At 69.7% G+C, this 13877-nt stretch overlaps 1 protein-coding gene across 1 annotated transcript; it reads left to right on the top strand.

Moving 5' to 3' along the window:
• Window positions 1–904: 904 nt before the first annotated feature.
• Window positions 905–13787, top strand: SEMA3B (semaphorin 3B; the record flags this gene model as incomplete). Its single annotated transcript, XM_082321523.1, is given in 19 exon segments — window positions 905–936; window positions 938–964; window positions 8496–8629; window positions 9537–9694; window positions 9777–9839; window positions 9923–10042; window positions 10117–10210; window positions 10300–10419; window positions 10747–10892; window positions 10987–11101; window positions 11191–11260; window positions 11344–11488; window positions 11598–11817; window positions 11907–11998; window positions 12173–12214; window positions 12328–12485; window positions 12597–12652; window positions 12727–12866; window positions 12950–13787. Coding segments are annotated over 19 exon segments (2373 nt in total). The 3' UTR covers window positions 13391–13787.
• Window positions 13788–13877: the final 90 nt, after the last annotated feature.

The following is a 13877-nucleotide window of genomic DNA, read 5'->3' as shown; positions in this document are numbered from 1 at the left end:
GAAAGACCCCGGCGGAGCTCAGCATCGCACGGTGCCCCGCGGCTGCGCACGGCACCCCGCGGCGCGGCACCGCGTGCCGTGCATCCGCAGCCTCGCGGCTCCGGGAGGTGCTGGCCTGCAGCCGTGCGGGTGAGAGCCCGGCTCTGCACGGGCAACGTCCCGGGTTCCGCGTCCCCCAGGCCCTCTCCTCCCACACGGGGCACGGTTCCCGGGGAGGGAGGCTGGGGCCTGGCACCTCACCGGTGCAGCCGGTGCTGGCAGAGCCCCCAGCTCCCCCACTCCCGCCCCACGGCAAGAGCGGCTCAGCCAGCACCGGCTGCCTGGGCCCAGCCGGGTTTGCCTGTCTCCATGGCTGGAGGCTCCGCGGCCTCTGGGACAGCCCTGCCAGCACCTGGCCACCGTTGCAGCAGGAAAAAAACCCAACATTTTCTTGCCTTCAGATGGAATTTCCTGTGTTGTTTTTTTATTAAATTGGTGACCGTTGCCTCCCGTGCTGGCATGCACCACGGAGCCCGGCTCCCTCGCCCTCACGTCTTGCCAGCGGGCAGCTGGGCTGAGCGTGAGCCTCCCTTTCAGAGGCAGGGGCAGGCGTGGGTGGCGGGTCAGCCGCCCTCCTCCTGGGACGGGCTTTTTCCCATCCCAGCCTGGTGCACTGCCCACTCCGCTCCATCCAGCTGAAGTCACCCTGGTGTGCCCGGCCACAAGACAGACCTTTCTTCTCCCTCCTGCCCTGGCTGCGCAGCTCCTGCCAGGATAAAGCCACCGTATCCCCAGCTCCCGGCATGCCAGGTGGGCGAGAGGAGCCATGCGGTTCTAACCGCCCTGCCCCGGTCGAGAGCTCGTTACACATTTACCCCACGTTAATGAGGCGGCACAGGCTGCTCTTGGCCTCCGGACCACAGGGATGCTTCGCAGGCAGCCACCCGGCCCTGCGGCCCCAGCAGGGCTCTGGGGGTCCCACGGGGTGAGTCCCCTGGGCACGGGCACCGTGGCGGTAGCCGTGTCCCCTTCTTCCTCCTCCAGCCCCGCTGGGCTGGGCTTTGCAGGATCAGATGAGGCGGGGGGACGGCAACCAGAGCCTTCACTCTGGCACCCCTCCAGGCAGGGACAGGACCAAATGGGCAGGGACGGATCCTTGGGGACATCGGGATGCTCCGCAGATGCGATCAGGGACCCAGAGCTTGCCTGCACCTCTCCTGCCTTCCCAGTGCAGGCAGAGGGGGTGGCGGCACCCTGGGGAGCCCCGGGGTCCCGAGGGGCTGTCCCCAAGCGGCCGGCCGGGTCACTGGGTGCACGGGGAGGACACGGGACACAGTCGCCTTTTGTTGGTGCCGGCCCCGGGAGCAGGGACCGGGGCTTTGCGTCCCCTCCCTCCGCCCCCGCCACCGGCGGGACTGGCGCCCGGCACCGACGATTTGGGGTTTAAAGAGCAGGCGGCAGCCGCAGCCCCGGCTCACCCGCTGGGCAAGGAGGCAGGCGAACTCCGGCAGAGCCCACACGCCGTAGCAGGTGAGACGGCGGCCGCGGGGCACCGGGCTGCCCCGCCGAGGGGGGCTGCGGGGTCGGGGGGCAAGGGCAGTGGAGCTCCCCGGGGGGATGCCATGTCCCGGTCTCCCCTGGGGGGGTGCTGGGTGCCAGCGGGCACGGGCGCAGTCCTGAGAAGGAAGCGGGGCGATGCCGGGCACACGCCGCCTCCTTGTCCCCATCACCCTGCAGCTGAGTGGGGACCCCTGAGCCCTGTCCCAGCCAAGGCAGCCAGGGCCAGCGCAGCCACATTGGGGGGCTTCCCAAGTGATGCCCCTTCCCCAGGGCGCTGGTTTATGGAAAAGGGGGGTTTACCCGGTGCCCTCCCACCCCTGGCTCCTCCACCACGCTCACCGGCTCGGCCCTTGGCAGGGCTTGCCCTGGCTGACACCTGGGTGAGCTCTGAACCGTTCAGGGAAGAGGGGAGCCCGACGCTGGGCACCGGGCTGGGCAGGAGCGGGAGCTGGGCCGGCAGACAAGGCCCTATTGTGCTGCGCCGGGGCCGCCGGCTCGCCCGTCAATAGCCGCATTATGCTCGGTGGCGGCCCCCCAGCCTTCCCAGCCACCGCGGCTCTGCGGGAGCACCGTGGGAGGCAATCTGAAGTGGCTGTTGTGTTGGGGGGCCGGGGTGAGAGAAGGAGGGTGGGCAGGCCAGGGTGCCGGGACCCCCCCCGCCACCGCCTGGCTGGGTGCTGCTGGGTGCTGTGGCAGCGGGATGCTGTGCTCCCCTGTGCCTCTGGCTTTGGGGATGAGCTGCCCTGGATGGGGAGCGGGCAGGTTCAGGGGGCACCTGAGCACCCCTGTCCCTGCTCCCCGCCCTCACCATCCGGCCTGGCATCGCCCACGCCCAAGGTGGCCACAGCCGGGCTGCACTGCCAGGTGCTGCCCCGGGGCAGGACTGAGCAACCGGGCAGCGAGGGGCTGACATCAGCCCTGAGCGCAGACGCAGCCGGGCCAGTGGGAGCAGATGAACGGTCCTGCGTGCTTCCCAGCGAGACACGCCCTGGCTAAAATTACCGACCCCGTGGCAGGGACACCAGCCTATTTTTAAAGCCTGGAGGAGCTGGATGCCGCCAGTTGGTGTGGCACAGAGCAGGGCCGGAGGGGCTGGGGCAGGGCAGCAGGCGGGGGGCTCAGCTAGCATCATTCCTGCCCTGCCACTGGGACGGGGAGAGGGCCGGGCCAGTGGCAGAGAGCCTGTGTGCCGTGTCCCACGCGCCATGGCTCTGCTGAGGCTCCTGCCCCACTGGGATGTTTTTGGGGAGCTTCAAGCTCAGTGGTCTTCAGTGCACAGTGCGCAGCCCCTCTGCCTGCCCTGGATCCTGGTTGCCGGTGGCCACAAAGTTGAGGGCAGACGGTCTCCCCGGGGCAGCAGCATGGGATCCTAGAAGCCCAGGATCCCTCCCTTTCCGAAAAAGCTATTGCACTGCACCAGGAGGATGGATGCCTCCTTCTTCATCACTGCCCCAAAGGTTCACCGTGCACCCCACGGCTCGGTCCCAAAGCAGGGTCACCTGATGATGGCACCCCAGATGTGCTCAGGCACCAGGGTGCACCCAGTGCCCCACATCCCTTGGGTGGCCCGGCTCAGCCCAGCACAGGGTGGGGACAATTAAAAAGGGATTAACCGAGCTACTCTGGCATGGTGCTGCCGGGAGCCGGTACCTAATCCTGGCAGGAATGTGCCGGGGCCACATGGGTCCCTGCTGCAGGGGTCTCGCACCATCGTGTTGGGGGGGGGGGGTGGATGTAGGGTCGGGGGGTGTATCCATAGATGGGGTGTGAGCCCTGAGCTGCTGCCTCCCGGGGACATCGCCACCACACCGCACTACAAGGAAGCAGCTGGCTTGGGAACGTTTGCTTGCCACCAGCCTAGGCCCTCGCACCGGCACGCTTGGCACCCCATGGGCTCTGTCCCCTGCCTGGCACATCCTCCCCTTGCACCAGGGATGTGGTGGCCACCTGAGGCCTGATGCCAGCCTGTGGCCTGACACCACATGCCACAGGGACACGCAGCCACTTCCCTGCCTTGGTGCACAGCTGAGCCAGGCGTGCCAGCGAGGGAACACCAGCATGACCATCAAAGTGGTGATGGGAGAGATCTCCACGGTGTTCATGGTATGGCAGGGCTCACCTCGCCCCTCTGGAAAAGCCCCGGGCTGCAGTGGGGAGCAGGACTTGGGATGGGGAGCCAGCCTAGCCAGGGATGGAGGAGCCACGCAGGCAGCCAGCGAGGGGGCTCGTGCCGGGAGGACTCCCAAAGGAGCCCTTAAAGCCACGTCTTTGGTGCCGTCACAAACCACTGAGGGCTTTTTGGGGTGGCCAGGCCCGGGGGGTACCAGCTCGAGGAGGGTAACCCCATGCCCGGGCCATGGGTGCAGGCTGGGATGAGGATGCCTCTCCTCCCTCTGCTCCCTCTTCTCTCCCTGGCAAGCTGGCAGTGTCACTGGGAGTGCTGGCAAAGGCCACCCCATTGCACAAGCACATCTCTTGGCTGGGGAGCAGGGCCGTGCCAAGCCCAGGTGGCACGGGGACACCTATGGCACCAGTTGGCATGATGCAGCTCACCTTGTCCCCCTGGGTTTTTGACCAGCCCTGGCCATGATGGCTCCGCTGGGGCAGAGGGATGATCCCCAGCCCCCAGGGAGACAGGGTGCCACCCTGCAGCCGCCTCACCCTGCGTCACCCCACAGGCCCCCACAGCATCGCCAGGGCTCTCCCGATGAGTTACTGCTCCCGCTTGGGGTGCAGGATTTGTCCCCATCCCAGTGGCTAGCGGATGCCCATCCTGGCCTGTCTCCCTCTGTGCGGGCTTTCCAGCAGCCACTGGTCCTGATCACTCATCCGATGGCACGGATACATCCCATGCTGTGCCGGCTCGCCTGCCAGCACAGGAGGTGCAGGAGCCGTTGGCCGCTGCCTGCTGCCATGCTGCCCCCGAGAGCCCTGCGGAGGTGGAGAGGAGCTGTTTCCTACCACAAACACCACTGGGGGCTTGGGCGCTGCCGGCGGAGCTACAGATGTTTGCTGGAGCCGGAACCGCTGGGGGAGATTTGGCCGAGGCAGCGATCCCCAGGCACGGATCTGCCAGCGGCAGGGAAGGGATCAAAGAGCGAAGGTGCCGGCACCTGCTTGCGCTGCCGGTGGTGACACCCCCGCACTGGCGGGGAGCCAGGCCACCGGCACCCCACCGCGCCGCCCTCCATGGGGCTGGCAGGGAGCACAGGGATGAGGGTGGGATGCTGGTGGCAATGCCCATCCCAGCTGAGGACTGTCACCACATCAGTGCCCGGTGGCTTCGGTGCTTGCCAGGAACACCCGGCAGGGTGGGAAGGGGTGGCCAGCGGGTGACGTGGCGCATCCCTCCCGCGCCATTTTTTCCGGGATGGAAGCCCGGCCCTTCTGACGCCTGATGGTTTCTCCAGGCAGAGCCACTGCTGATGAGGTCCCTGCAGGGCTCCGGAGCTGGGGTGACGGTGACTCCACCCAGCCACCTCGCCATGCGTGCCGGAAGCAGCGCTGGGTGGAAAGGTCCCAGCTGGGTGGAGGGAAACTGAGGCACAGTGCTGGCACAGCAAAGGAAGGTGCCCGCTGTGCAGCGTTGGTACGGCAGGCAGGGAGGGTGGGGACAGCGACGCTGTGCCCCACCCTGCGGGGACCACCAAGCCCAAAGTCCTGCCGCAGCGCCTGGACAAAGTCTTGCAGCAGATCAACCCCTGCCGTATCAGTGCCAGCGGCTCCCCTGCCACCCGTCCCCTCGCTGTCCCCATCCTCCTCACCACGTGTGACGCTGCACTGGCGCTTGGTGCCGCGGCATGACTGGGAGGGGAATGGGCGGCGGCGCCGGGGCAGAGGGTGCCGCCAGTCTGCTGGCACACCAGTGCACCCGGGCCAGCAGCAGGAGGTTTACTGGCAGCGAGACGGAAGGGCATTGCCCGGGCACCCTGCCTGGCACGGCTCCTCCTGCCTGCTGCTGGCCTGCACGTCTCCCACTGCCTGCTGAACCCGCTGCCTGCCTGCGCCAGCTGTCTACCTGCACCTGCACCTGACCTGCCTGCACCCACTGCTGGGCTGCCGGCACCTGCTGCCAGCCTGCGCCTGCTGCCGGCCTGCCTGCACCCGCTGCCGGCCTGCCTGCACCTGCTGCCGGCCTGCCTGCGCTCATGGCCGGCCCATCTGCACCCGCTGCCTGCTGGCACCCGCTGCCTGCCTGCACCCTCCACCTCCCCACTCATGCTGGACCTGCCTGCCTGGACTCCTGCACCCGCAGGCAGGGACAGCCAGGGGCGCGGGGGGGACGACAAGGCAGGGGATGGCCCCCGGGGCAGCCCCTGTGTCCCCCCCACCCCGAGCCCTGCCCGCCAAGGCGCGCGTGGCCCTGCTGCCGGCACTGCTCGGCACTTGCTATTCTTGGCAGCGGTGGCTGGAAAATGGGAGGCAGCGGAGGAATTTTGTTTGCTCCGGGCTGGGCCCGGGCCAGACATCTGGGCTGCAGCTGAGCGGGGTGCGGAACCGGCCCCCCGCCGCCCCCGGCACGGCCCCCGGTGCCCCCCGGCGTGGCCCCAGCACACCCCGGCACTGCTCCTGGCACCCCACGCCCGGGCAGGCAGCACCTGGCCGGCAGCTGCCCACCCCAGGGACGAGGCGGCCCGGCCACTCGTGTGCCAAGCCACTCGTGTGCTGAGCGTGGCGTGCTCAGCTCTGCCACGAGGGTGGCGGGTGTCACCGCGGGTGTCACCGCGGGCCAGGCAGGGTAGCAGCACGGGGGGGGGGTGTGAGTGTGCCCGGCTGACTTTGCACGCTTGTGCTTGCATGTGAGTGTGAGTGGGTGTGTTTGCACGTGTCTGAGTGTGCCTGGGTGCTTTTGCGTGTGTGTGTGTTTGCACACGCGTGTGAGCGCGTCTGTGTGTGTGTTTGCACACGCGCGTGAGTGTGCAAGTGTCCGTGAGTGTGTTTGCACGGGTGTGAGGCTGCCTGGCTGTTTGCACGTGCCCCTGTCGCACGTGTGCGTGTCTCCTTGCACACGAGCGTGCGTGTGCACGCGTGTGTGCCCGCCGCCCCGCCCCGCCCCGCCCCGCCCCGCCGGGGCCGCCCCGCTCCCTCCCGGCGGACGCGGAGGGCGGGGCCGGGCCGGGCCGAGCCGAGCCGGGACCCAGGTGGGTGCCGGGGGCCGGGCAGGGTGCGGGGGCTGCCGGGGCCGGGGGGGCTCCCGGGGCCGGTACGGGGGGGGTGGCCCGGGCCGGGGTCTCTGCGCTGCCGTCGGGGGTCTGCCCGGGCTGGTGGCGGGGGCCGTGTCCCGGCTGGCACCGGGGGGCTGGGTCTGCCCGGGCTGGCACCGGGGGGCTGGGGGGGGCCGTGTCCCGGCTGGCACCGGGGGGCTGGGGGGGGCTGGGTCTGCCCGGGCTGACACCGGGGGCCTCGGGGACTGGATCTGCCGGTGCTGGCACCGGGGGTCTCCGGTGCTGCCGCTGCTGCCCGCCCCCCCCAACCTGCCCCCGGGGCAGCCGGCGCGGGGCTCCGTGCCCGGGGCCTGCCCTGGCCCCTCGGCCGGCGCTGGCAGGTGCCGCGCAGGCGGGAGGACCCCGGTGCCCCCGCCACAGCGCTCACTCGCCGGCAGCCGCGGGAGCCTCGTCCCGGTGCCTCTGGAAATGCAATTAGCGCCCGCCGCCCTCAGGCCAGGCCGCCGGGCACCCAGCCCCACGGCACTGTGCCCGGCCGGGGCCCCTGCCCACTGCCTGCTCCTCGCGGCCTGCTCCTCGCTGCCTGCTGCCTGCCCGGGACCCGCTCCCCACCCTGCCAGCCCAGGAGGGGGCTGCCCCTGCCCACAGGAGCCCAGGGCAAGCCCTGGCTGGCCATGCCGGACAGCAGAGAGACGTGCCCAGATCTGTGCTGGGCACTGCCGCGCACGTGTGCTCCCCTGGCCTGGCACCCACCGCGGCCTGGCTCACGCTGTGCCTGAGCGGCGTGGCAAAACCTGGGGCTGTTGCACCGAGCGCTGGTGTCGCAGTGGGGCTTCAGTCATCACCAGTGTGCCGGTGAGGCCCCGGTGGCTGCGGCACGGGTGAAACCCGTCGGCTGTGCCGGGGGCCAATGACCGGCGTGGCCAGGCTTGTGCTTCACACGCGGCGCAGGGAGGTGCCGGCTGGCACGTCCTGGCTGCCTGCTGCCTGCCACGGTGTGGCCGGCGGGCGAGGCGGGGAGCTGTGTGTTGGCACGATGCTCACGATAACCATCACCTCCCGCTCCCTGGGGGAGAGCATGCCAGCGCTGGAGCCAGAGGAGCTCTTCCCCTACCCTGTGGTGGGCACCCATGAGGGTGGTGGGCACACTGGTGTGGGCCCCTCAGGGGGATCTGGGCACCTGCTTGGCGAGAGCCCCCCCAAACCCAGCTCCTGTTCGCAGGGTGGTACAAGAAGGGCTGGGGGCCAAACAGCAGGGGTTGTAGCAGTGGGGGAAACTGACGCATGGGACCCCATGGCTCCCACCATGGCCAGCTTGCCTGGTGCTCGGGAGCCCGCTGTCTGTCCGGGGTGCCCTGTCTGGCTGGCACCACCCCGGTGCTCGCCCCATCCCCACAGGACAGCTCTGTGCTTGTAGGCAGGAATGGGCAGAGCCCAGTGCCCTCCTGCCGGCCGGGCTCGGGAAGGCATGGGGAGGGCTGGGTGCTGCTTGGCCAGGCTGCCTCAGTTTCCCCTCAGGCAGGAGCGGAAGGACTGCTCCCGGGGCCCGTTTGGTTCGGGGTCAGATTAACGGGGGCTTAAAAACTGGGGAGGGACATGGCTGGCCCGTGTCCCCCCAGCGATCACTGGGTCAAGCCCAGTGGGGAGGTCCCCTCGTGCTGTGCCGGGGTTGCCCTATGCCGATGCTCGGGGCTCTCCGGATCCCATCGGCAGCGCTGGGGAGGGATCGTGGTCTGGGGGCTGCGGGGAGGGGGCTGTAACCTGAGCTGAGGTCTTTCTTCTCTGCCCCAGCCGCAGGGCTGCCAGCCAGGCCCCGGCCATGAGCCGCACACTGCTCCTGCTCCTGCTCCTGCTGTGCGGCCCTGCCGCTGCTGCCGGCCGCCCCCCGCCTGCCGCCACCCCCCGCCTCAAGCTGGCCTTCCCCGGTGAGCATGGGACACAGGCAGGGTGGGGGGACGCGGGGTCAGGCACAGGTGCACCGGTGCGTGTCAGCACCCAGCATCGTCCCAGGGGACGGGAGCATCTTGGGGGGAGCAGGGGACAGCATGGCAGGAGGGGTGTGAAACCCCTGCGCTGCCGCCTCACGGGCACCGGTGCTGCCTTCCCCACGGGCTGCCAGGCATTGGCCTGGGCTGATGAGTTCCTCCTTTGATGCCAGACCCCCAGGGCCACCTGCCTGCCCTCAGGGCCATGCTTGCACTTGGGCCTTCGCTCTCGGCCCCTGGCGTGTGCCGGCTCAGGTGCCTGTTCCCCTGCGGTGCACCATGGCCGGCACTCCCCAGTCCTGGCTGTGCCGTGCCTGGCAGGGACACCGTGCCAGCCGGGGAGCTGATGCTGTGTCCTGACTGGCCACCCTGTGGGCTGCGGCGCGGCACAGGGGTCTTTGTCCGGCGGCGGGTCCTGGCGAGCGCTCTTCTCCCAGCCTGACAAAGGGCTGTTTGTTCCCGCCATGGTGGGATTAGCTCCACCGGGCAGGGAATGGCCCCTTCTCCCCCACTGCCTGCCACCAGGGTGGGCGGTGCAGGGATGGGTGCCGGGCCGGCACGGGGATGGGTGCGGGGTGGTGCGCGGATGGGTGCTGAGTGGTGTAGAGATGGGTGCCGGGCCGACACAGGAAAGCGCTGGGTGGTGTGGGGATGGGTGCTGGGCTGGCACGGGGTTGGTGAACCTGGTCAAGCCAGTGGGACAGGTTTGGGGGAGGGGATGGCACGGTGAGGGGCCTTGGCCAGACCCAGGTCCCCCTGGGGCGTGTGTCTGGGGCAGGGGAGTCTGCCGGGCAGCGCCGAGTGCTGTGGCGGTGCCGGGCTGAGCAGTGCCGGCGGGTCCCAGCAGAGCTGCGGGCTCGCCACGGGCTGCGCCTCTTCGCGCTGGAGCGCTCATGCTGCTATGAGGCCCTGCTGCTGGACGAGGAGCGTGGCCGCCTCTTCGCTGGCGCCCAGAACCACCTCCTCTCCCTGGCCCTGGACGACATCAGCCAGCGGGACAGGAAGGTAACAGGGGACGGACGGACATGCCAGCTGGGCAGCCCCATGCACACCCCAGGGCTGTGAGCATCCCCTTCTCCCCCTGCAGATCTACTGGCCAGCACCGGTGGAGTGGAGGGAGGAGTGCAACTGGGCCGGCAAGGACATCACCGTGAGTGCCAAGGGGTGCCGGGGGTGCCAGGGGGTTGCCGGGGGGCCACCCCAGCACCACCTCCCCGTGCCCTCCACCACCAGGCTGAGTGCATGAACTTCGTGAAGATCCTACACCCCTACAACCGGACCCACCTGTACGCCTGCGGCACTGGTGCCTTCCACCCCGTCTGCGCCTTCGTGGAGGCCGGCCAGCACGCGGAGGTGAGCCCCCCCCAGCACTGCTGTGGCCCCCGGCTGCTGCCGCCCACCCACCTCCCGTCCTTACCCCCCTCCAGGAGCCCGTCTTCAAGCTGGACCCCCGGCGTGCCGAGGACGGCAAGGGGAAGAGCCCATACGACCCCCGGCACGCAGCCGCCTCCGTCCTTGTGGGTAAGGGAAAGCTGAGCCCGGCACCCGGGGGCAGTGCGGCAGGGGGGTGCCGGGGGTTCCTCTGTAACGCTTCCCTCGGTGCCTGCCAGGCGAGGAGCTCTACTCTGGGGTGGCCACCGATCTGATGGGCCGTGACTTTACCATCTTCCGCAGCCTGGGCCAGCGTCCCTCCGTCCGCACCGAGCAGCACGACTCCCGCTGGCTCAACGGTCAGTGCCAGGGAGCGGGAGGGCAGCAGGGTGGCAGCGGGGCCGCTCGCACCCCAGCACAGCATCGCTGCTACCTGGAGACATCGGGGCAATAAGTCCTCCAGGCTCGGCCACGCCCCATCCTCCGCTGCCTGCGGAGGGTGATTTGGGGGGTCCCTATGCCCCCCACAGACCCCCAGTGCCTGGTGGGGTCCCACCCTCACTCTGCCTCTGCCCTGCAGCTGGGCGGGGGGGGTCTGCACCCTCCTGGGACCCCAGTGGGTGCCCCAGGGTCCCTGGGGAGCAGAGCTAGTGAGGGCACTGGAGGCAGCACCTCTCTGTCCCCAGAGCCCAAATTTGTGGCCGTTTTCTGGGTGCCGGAGAGCGAGGACCCCGATGATGACAAGATCTACTTCTTCTTCCGTGAGACGGCGGTGGAGCGGCAGCAGGGGCTGGGCAAGACCAGTTTTGCCCGCATTGGCCAGATCTGCCGGGTGAGAGCATCCGTGGGTGGGTGGGCTGGGGGCCAGGCGTGCCCGTGGGTGCCACCCGCCGCTGTTGACGTCGGTACCCTCCCTCTCCTGGCAGAATGATGTGGGCGGGCAGCGCAGCCTGGTGAACAAGTGGACAACCTTCCTGAAGGCTCGGCTCGTCTGTGCCGTGCCGGGACCCGACGGGGCGGACACCCACTTCGATGAGCTCCGTGAGTGGGGGGGGTGGGGCTGGCCCCCCAGGGTGCCCATGGGTGGCCCTGGCACATCGGGGCGGCACTGACACCCTCCCGGCTTGCAGGGGACGTCTTCCTGCTGCAGACAAGGGACAAGCGCAACCCCCTGGTCTATGCCATCTTCTCCACCTCCAGGTCGAGCTCCCTCCCCAATGCCCGCCCTGTACCCCGGCAGTGCCCCCCTCGCCCCTCACATCGCCTCCTCTCTCTCCCGCCAGCTCCGTTTTCCAGGGCTCAGCCGTCTGTGTCTACACCATGGCTGACATCCGCCGGGCTTTCCTGGGCCCCTTTGCGCACAAGGAGGGTCCCAACTACCAGTGGGTGTCGTACCAGGGGCGCGTGCCGTATCCCCGCCCGGGCATGGTATGTGGCACAGGGGCAATCCCGGCTGGTGCCACTGGTGGGATGCCGGTACCTGGGGTGGGGGCCATGGGGAGCGAGACCCCGCTCAGACAGCGCCGCCTCCCCGCAGTGCCCCAGCAAAACCTTCGGCACCTTCGGCTCCACCAAGGACTTCCCAGATGAGGTGATCCAGTTTGCCCGGCACCACCCACTGATGTACAACCCAGTGCTGCCCCATGGCCAGCGCCCCCTCTTCCTCCAAGCCACCGTGCCCTACACCTTCACCCGCATCGCCGTGGACCGCGTCACTGCTGCTGATGGCCACTACGACGTCCTCTTCATCGGCACAGGCACGTAGTGACTCCGGGGCTGCGGTAGCAGGGGAGAGCTGGGGGCTGCCAGGGCTGGGACCCCCGGCCTCACCCCTCCCTGCCCGCAGACATGGGCACGGTGCTGAAGGTGGTCTCGGTGCCCAAAGAGAGCTGGCACCGCATGGAGCCACTGCTGCTGGAGGAGCTGCAGGTCTTCCAGGTGAGAAGGGGGGCTCTGCGGTCCCCCAGTCAGACCCCCCTCCCCGGCACCCCCTTGTGCTGCCTGTGCTCCGGGTCTTGCTGGGGCGCGCCAGCTGCCGGGACATGGGAGCCGGCAGCCCGGATGCCTGGGTCCCCCCGCACGCCCTAACTCCTGCCTGCACTCTGCCCGCAGGATGCCTCCCCCATCACCAGCCTGCAGCTCTCCTCCAAGCGGGTAAGGGGGGACCCCAGGTGGGTCCCCATGTCCCACCCTGGCTCTGCCTGGCCCTATGCTGCAGTGCCAGGGTGCTCAGCTCCACTCTGTTCCTGCCCCCCCCCCCCCCCCAGCAACAGCTCTACGCTGGCTCGGCTGTGGCGCTGGCCCAGCTGCCCCTGCACCGCTGCGGTGCCTATGGCAAAGCCTGTGCCGAGTGCTGCCTGGCCCGGGACCCATACTGCGCCTGGGATGGCACCGCCTGCACCCGCTACGTGCCCAACACCAAAAGGTAGGTGATGTGCCAGGGTGCGGTGCTGGGGCAGCCAGCCTGCCCCGAGGCCACGGTGAGGGGTGCAGGTCGTGCTGCTACAGCCCCTGCTCCTCCGCCACCTTCCCGCAGGCGTTTCCGCCGGCAGGATGTCCGCAACGGTGACCCCAACGTGCTCTGCTCCGAAGGTGAGCCAGGACCCAACCGGGGGGGTCAGCCCTGCCGGGGTGGGGTGCTGACAGCTGGGCCATGTCCCTCCTAGACCCCCGGCGGGGCAGCGTGCCCCAGAAGCAGCTCTATGGGGTGGAGGGCAGCACCACCTTCCTGGAGTGTGTCCCCAAATCCCTGCAAGCTCGTGTCCTGTGGATGTACCAGCACACCCCGGATGACACCCAGCGAGAGGTAGGCTTTCCCCGGCCGGGTGCCACCAGCGGGGCCATGCGGTGCCGTGCCGAGCTGACCACCTGTCCCCGTGGGTGCCACAGGTGCAGATGGACGAGCGGGTAGTGCGGACAGAGCGGGGCGTCCTGCTGCGCAGCGTGCAGCGCTCTGATGCCGGCCTCTACTTCTGCCATGCCACTGAGCATGGCTTCACCCAGCCCCTGCTGCGGCTCTCCCTGGAGGTGATTGGCGCCCGGCAGGCGGCGGGCATGGCCCCCGCTGGTGATCCCCAGCTCGCTGCCGGGCCCCCCGGCCGCAAGGTCTGGTACCAGGACTTCCTCCAGCTGGTGGAGCGCCCACCGCTGGGGGCTGCGGACAGGGTCTGCCAGCGGCTCTGGAGCCGGGGGAGACCCCCGCCACCACCCCGCGCCTACGTCGGACCCCCTGGCCGCGGGCAGGGTGAGGAGCCACGCAAAGCCCGCCATCGGCGCACCCATGAGAGGCCGCGGGCTGAGCGGGGCCCCCGCAGCGCATCCCCCTGGTGACCCTGGGGCTGGCCCCGGGTGCCGGGCTCTGCCTAGGAGCGGGGCTGCGGGCAGGGGCAAAGCCCCCCGCTGGCCTCGTCCGCCTCGACAGCAGCACCGGAGCTGGGCGCAGGCAGCGGCAGGGGGCTGCAGCTCCGGGGCCAGGAGGGCAGCTGGGTTGACCACCCCCCCTCCACCAAGGGGCCACCGGCCACCCATGCCACCAGCTCCAGCACCAGTGGGGGGACCCAGCCGGCTGCCAGCACCGCAGAGTCACCGAAATATTTATTAACGACTGTTACAGATGAATGTAAACCTGCCCCAGCGGGGGGGTAGCAAGGCCAGGCTGTGCCCCCTCCGGGCATGGCACTGTGGGGGGATGGGGCAGCAGGGCCACCCTTGGGTCCTGGGGGGCTGTGGGCAGGAGCAGGACCCCAGAGGGGCAGGACGGGCACTGGCAGGACACGGGGGACCCGGCAGGAGGAGGGGTGCCCGGGGGTGAGATGGG

The sequence above is a fragment of the Platalea leucorodia genome (genome assembly GCF_965183815.1).
Source record: "Platalea leucorodia genome assembly, chromosome: 9".
In the NCBI taxonomy this organism is placed as follows: Eukaryota; Metazoa; Chordata; class Aves; order Pelecaniformes; family Threskiornithidae; genus Platalea; species Platalea leucorodia.
This window is presented reverse-complemented; position numbering and strand designations above follow the sequence as displayed.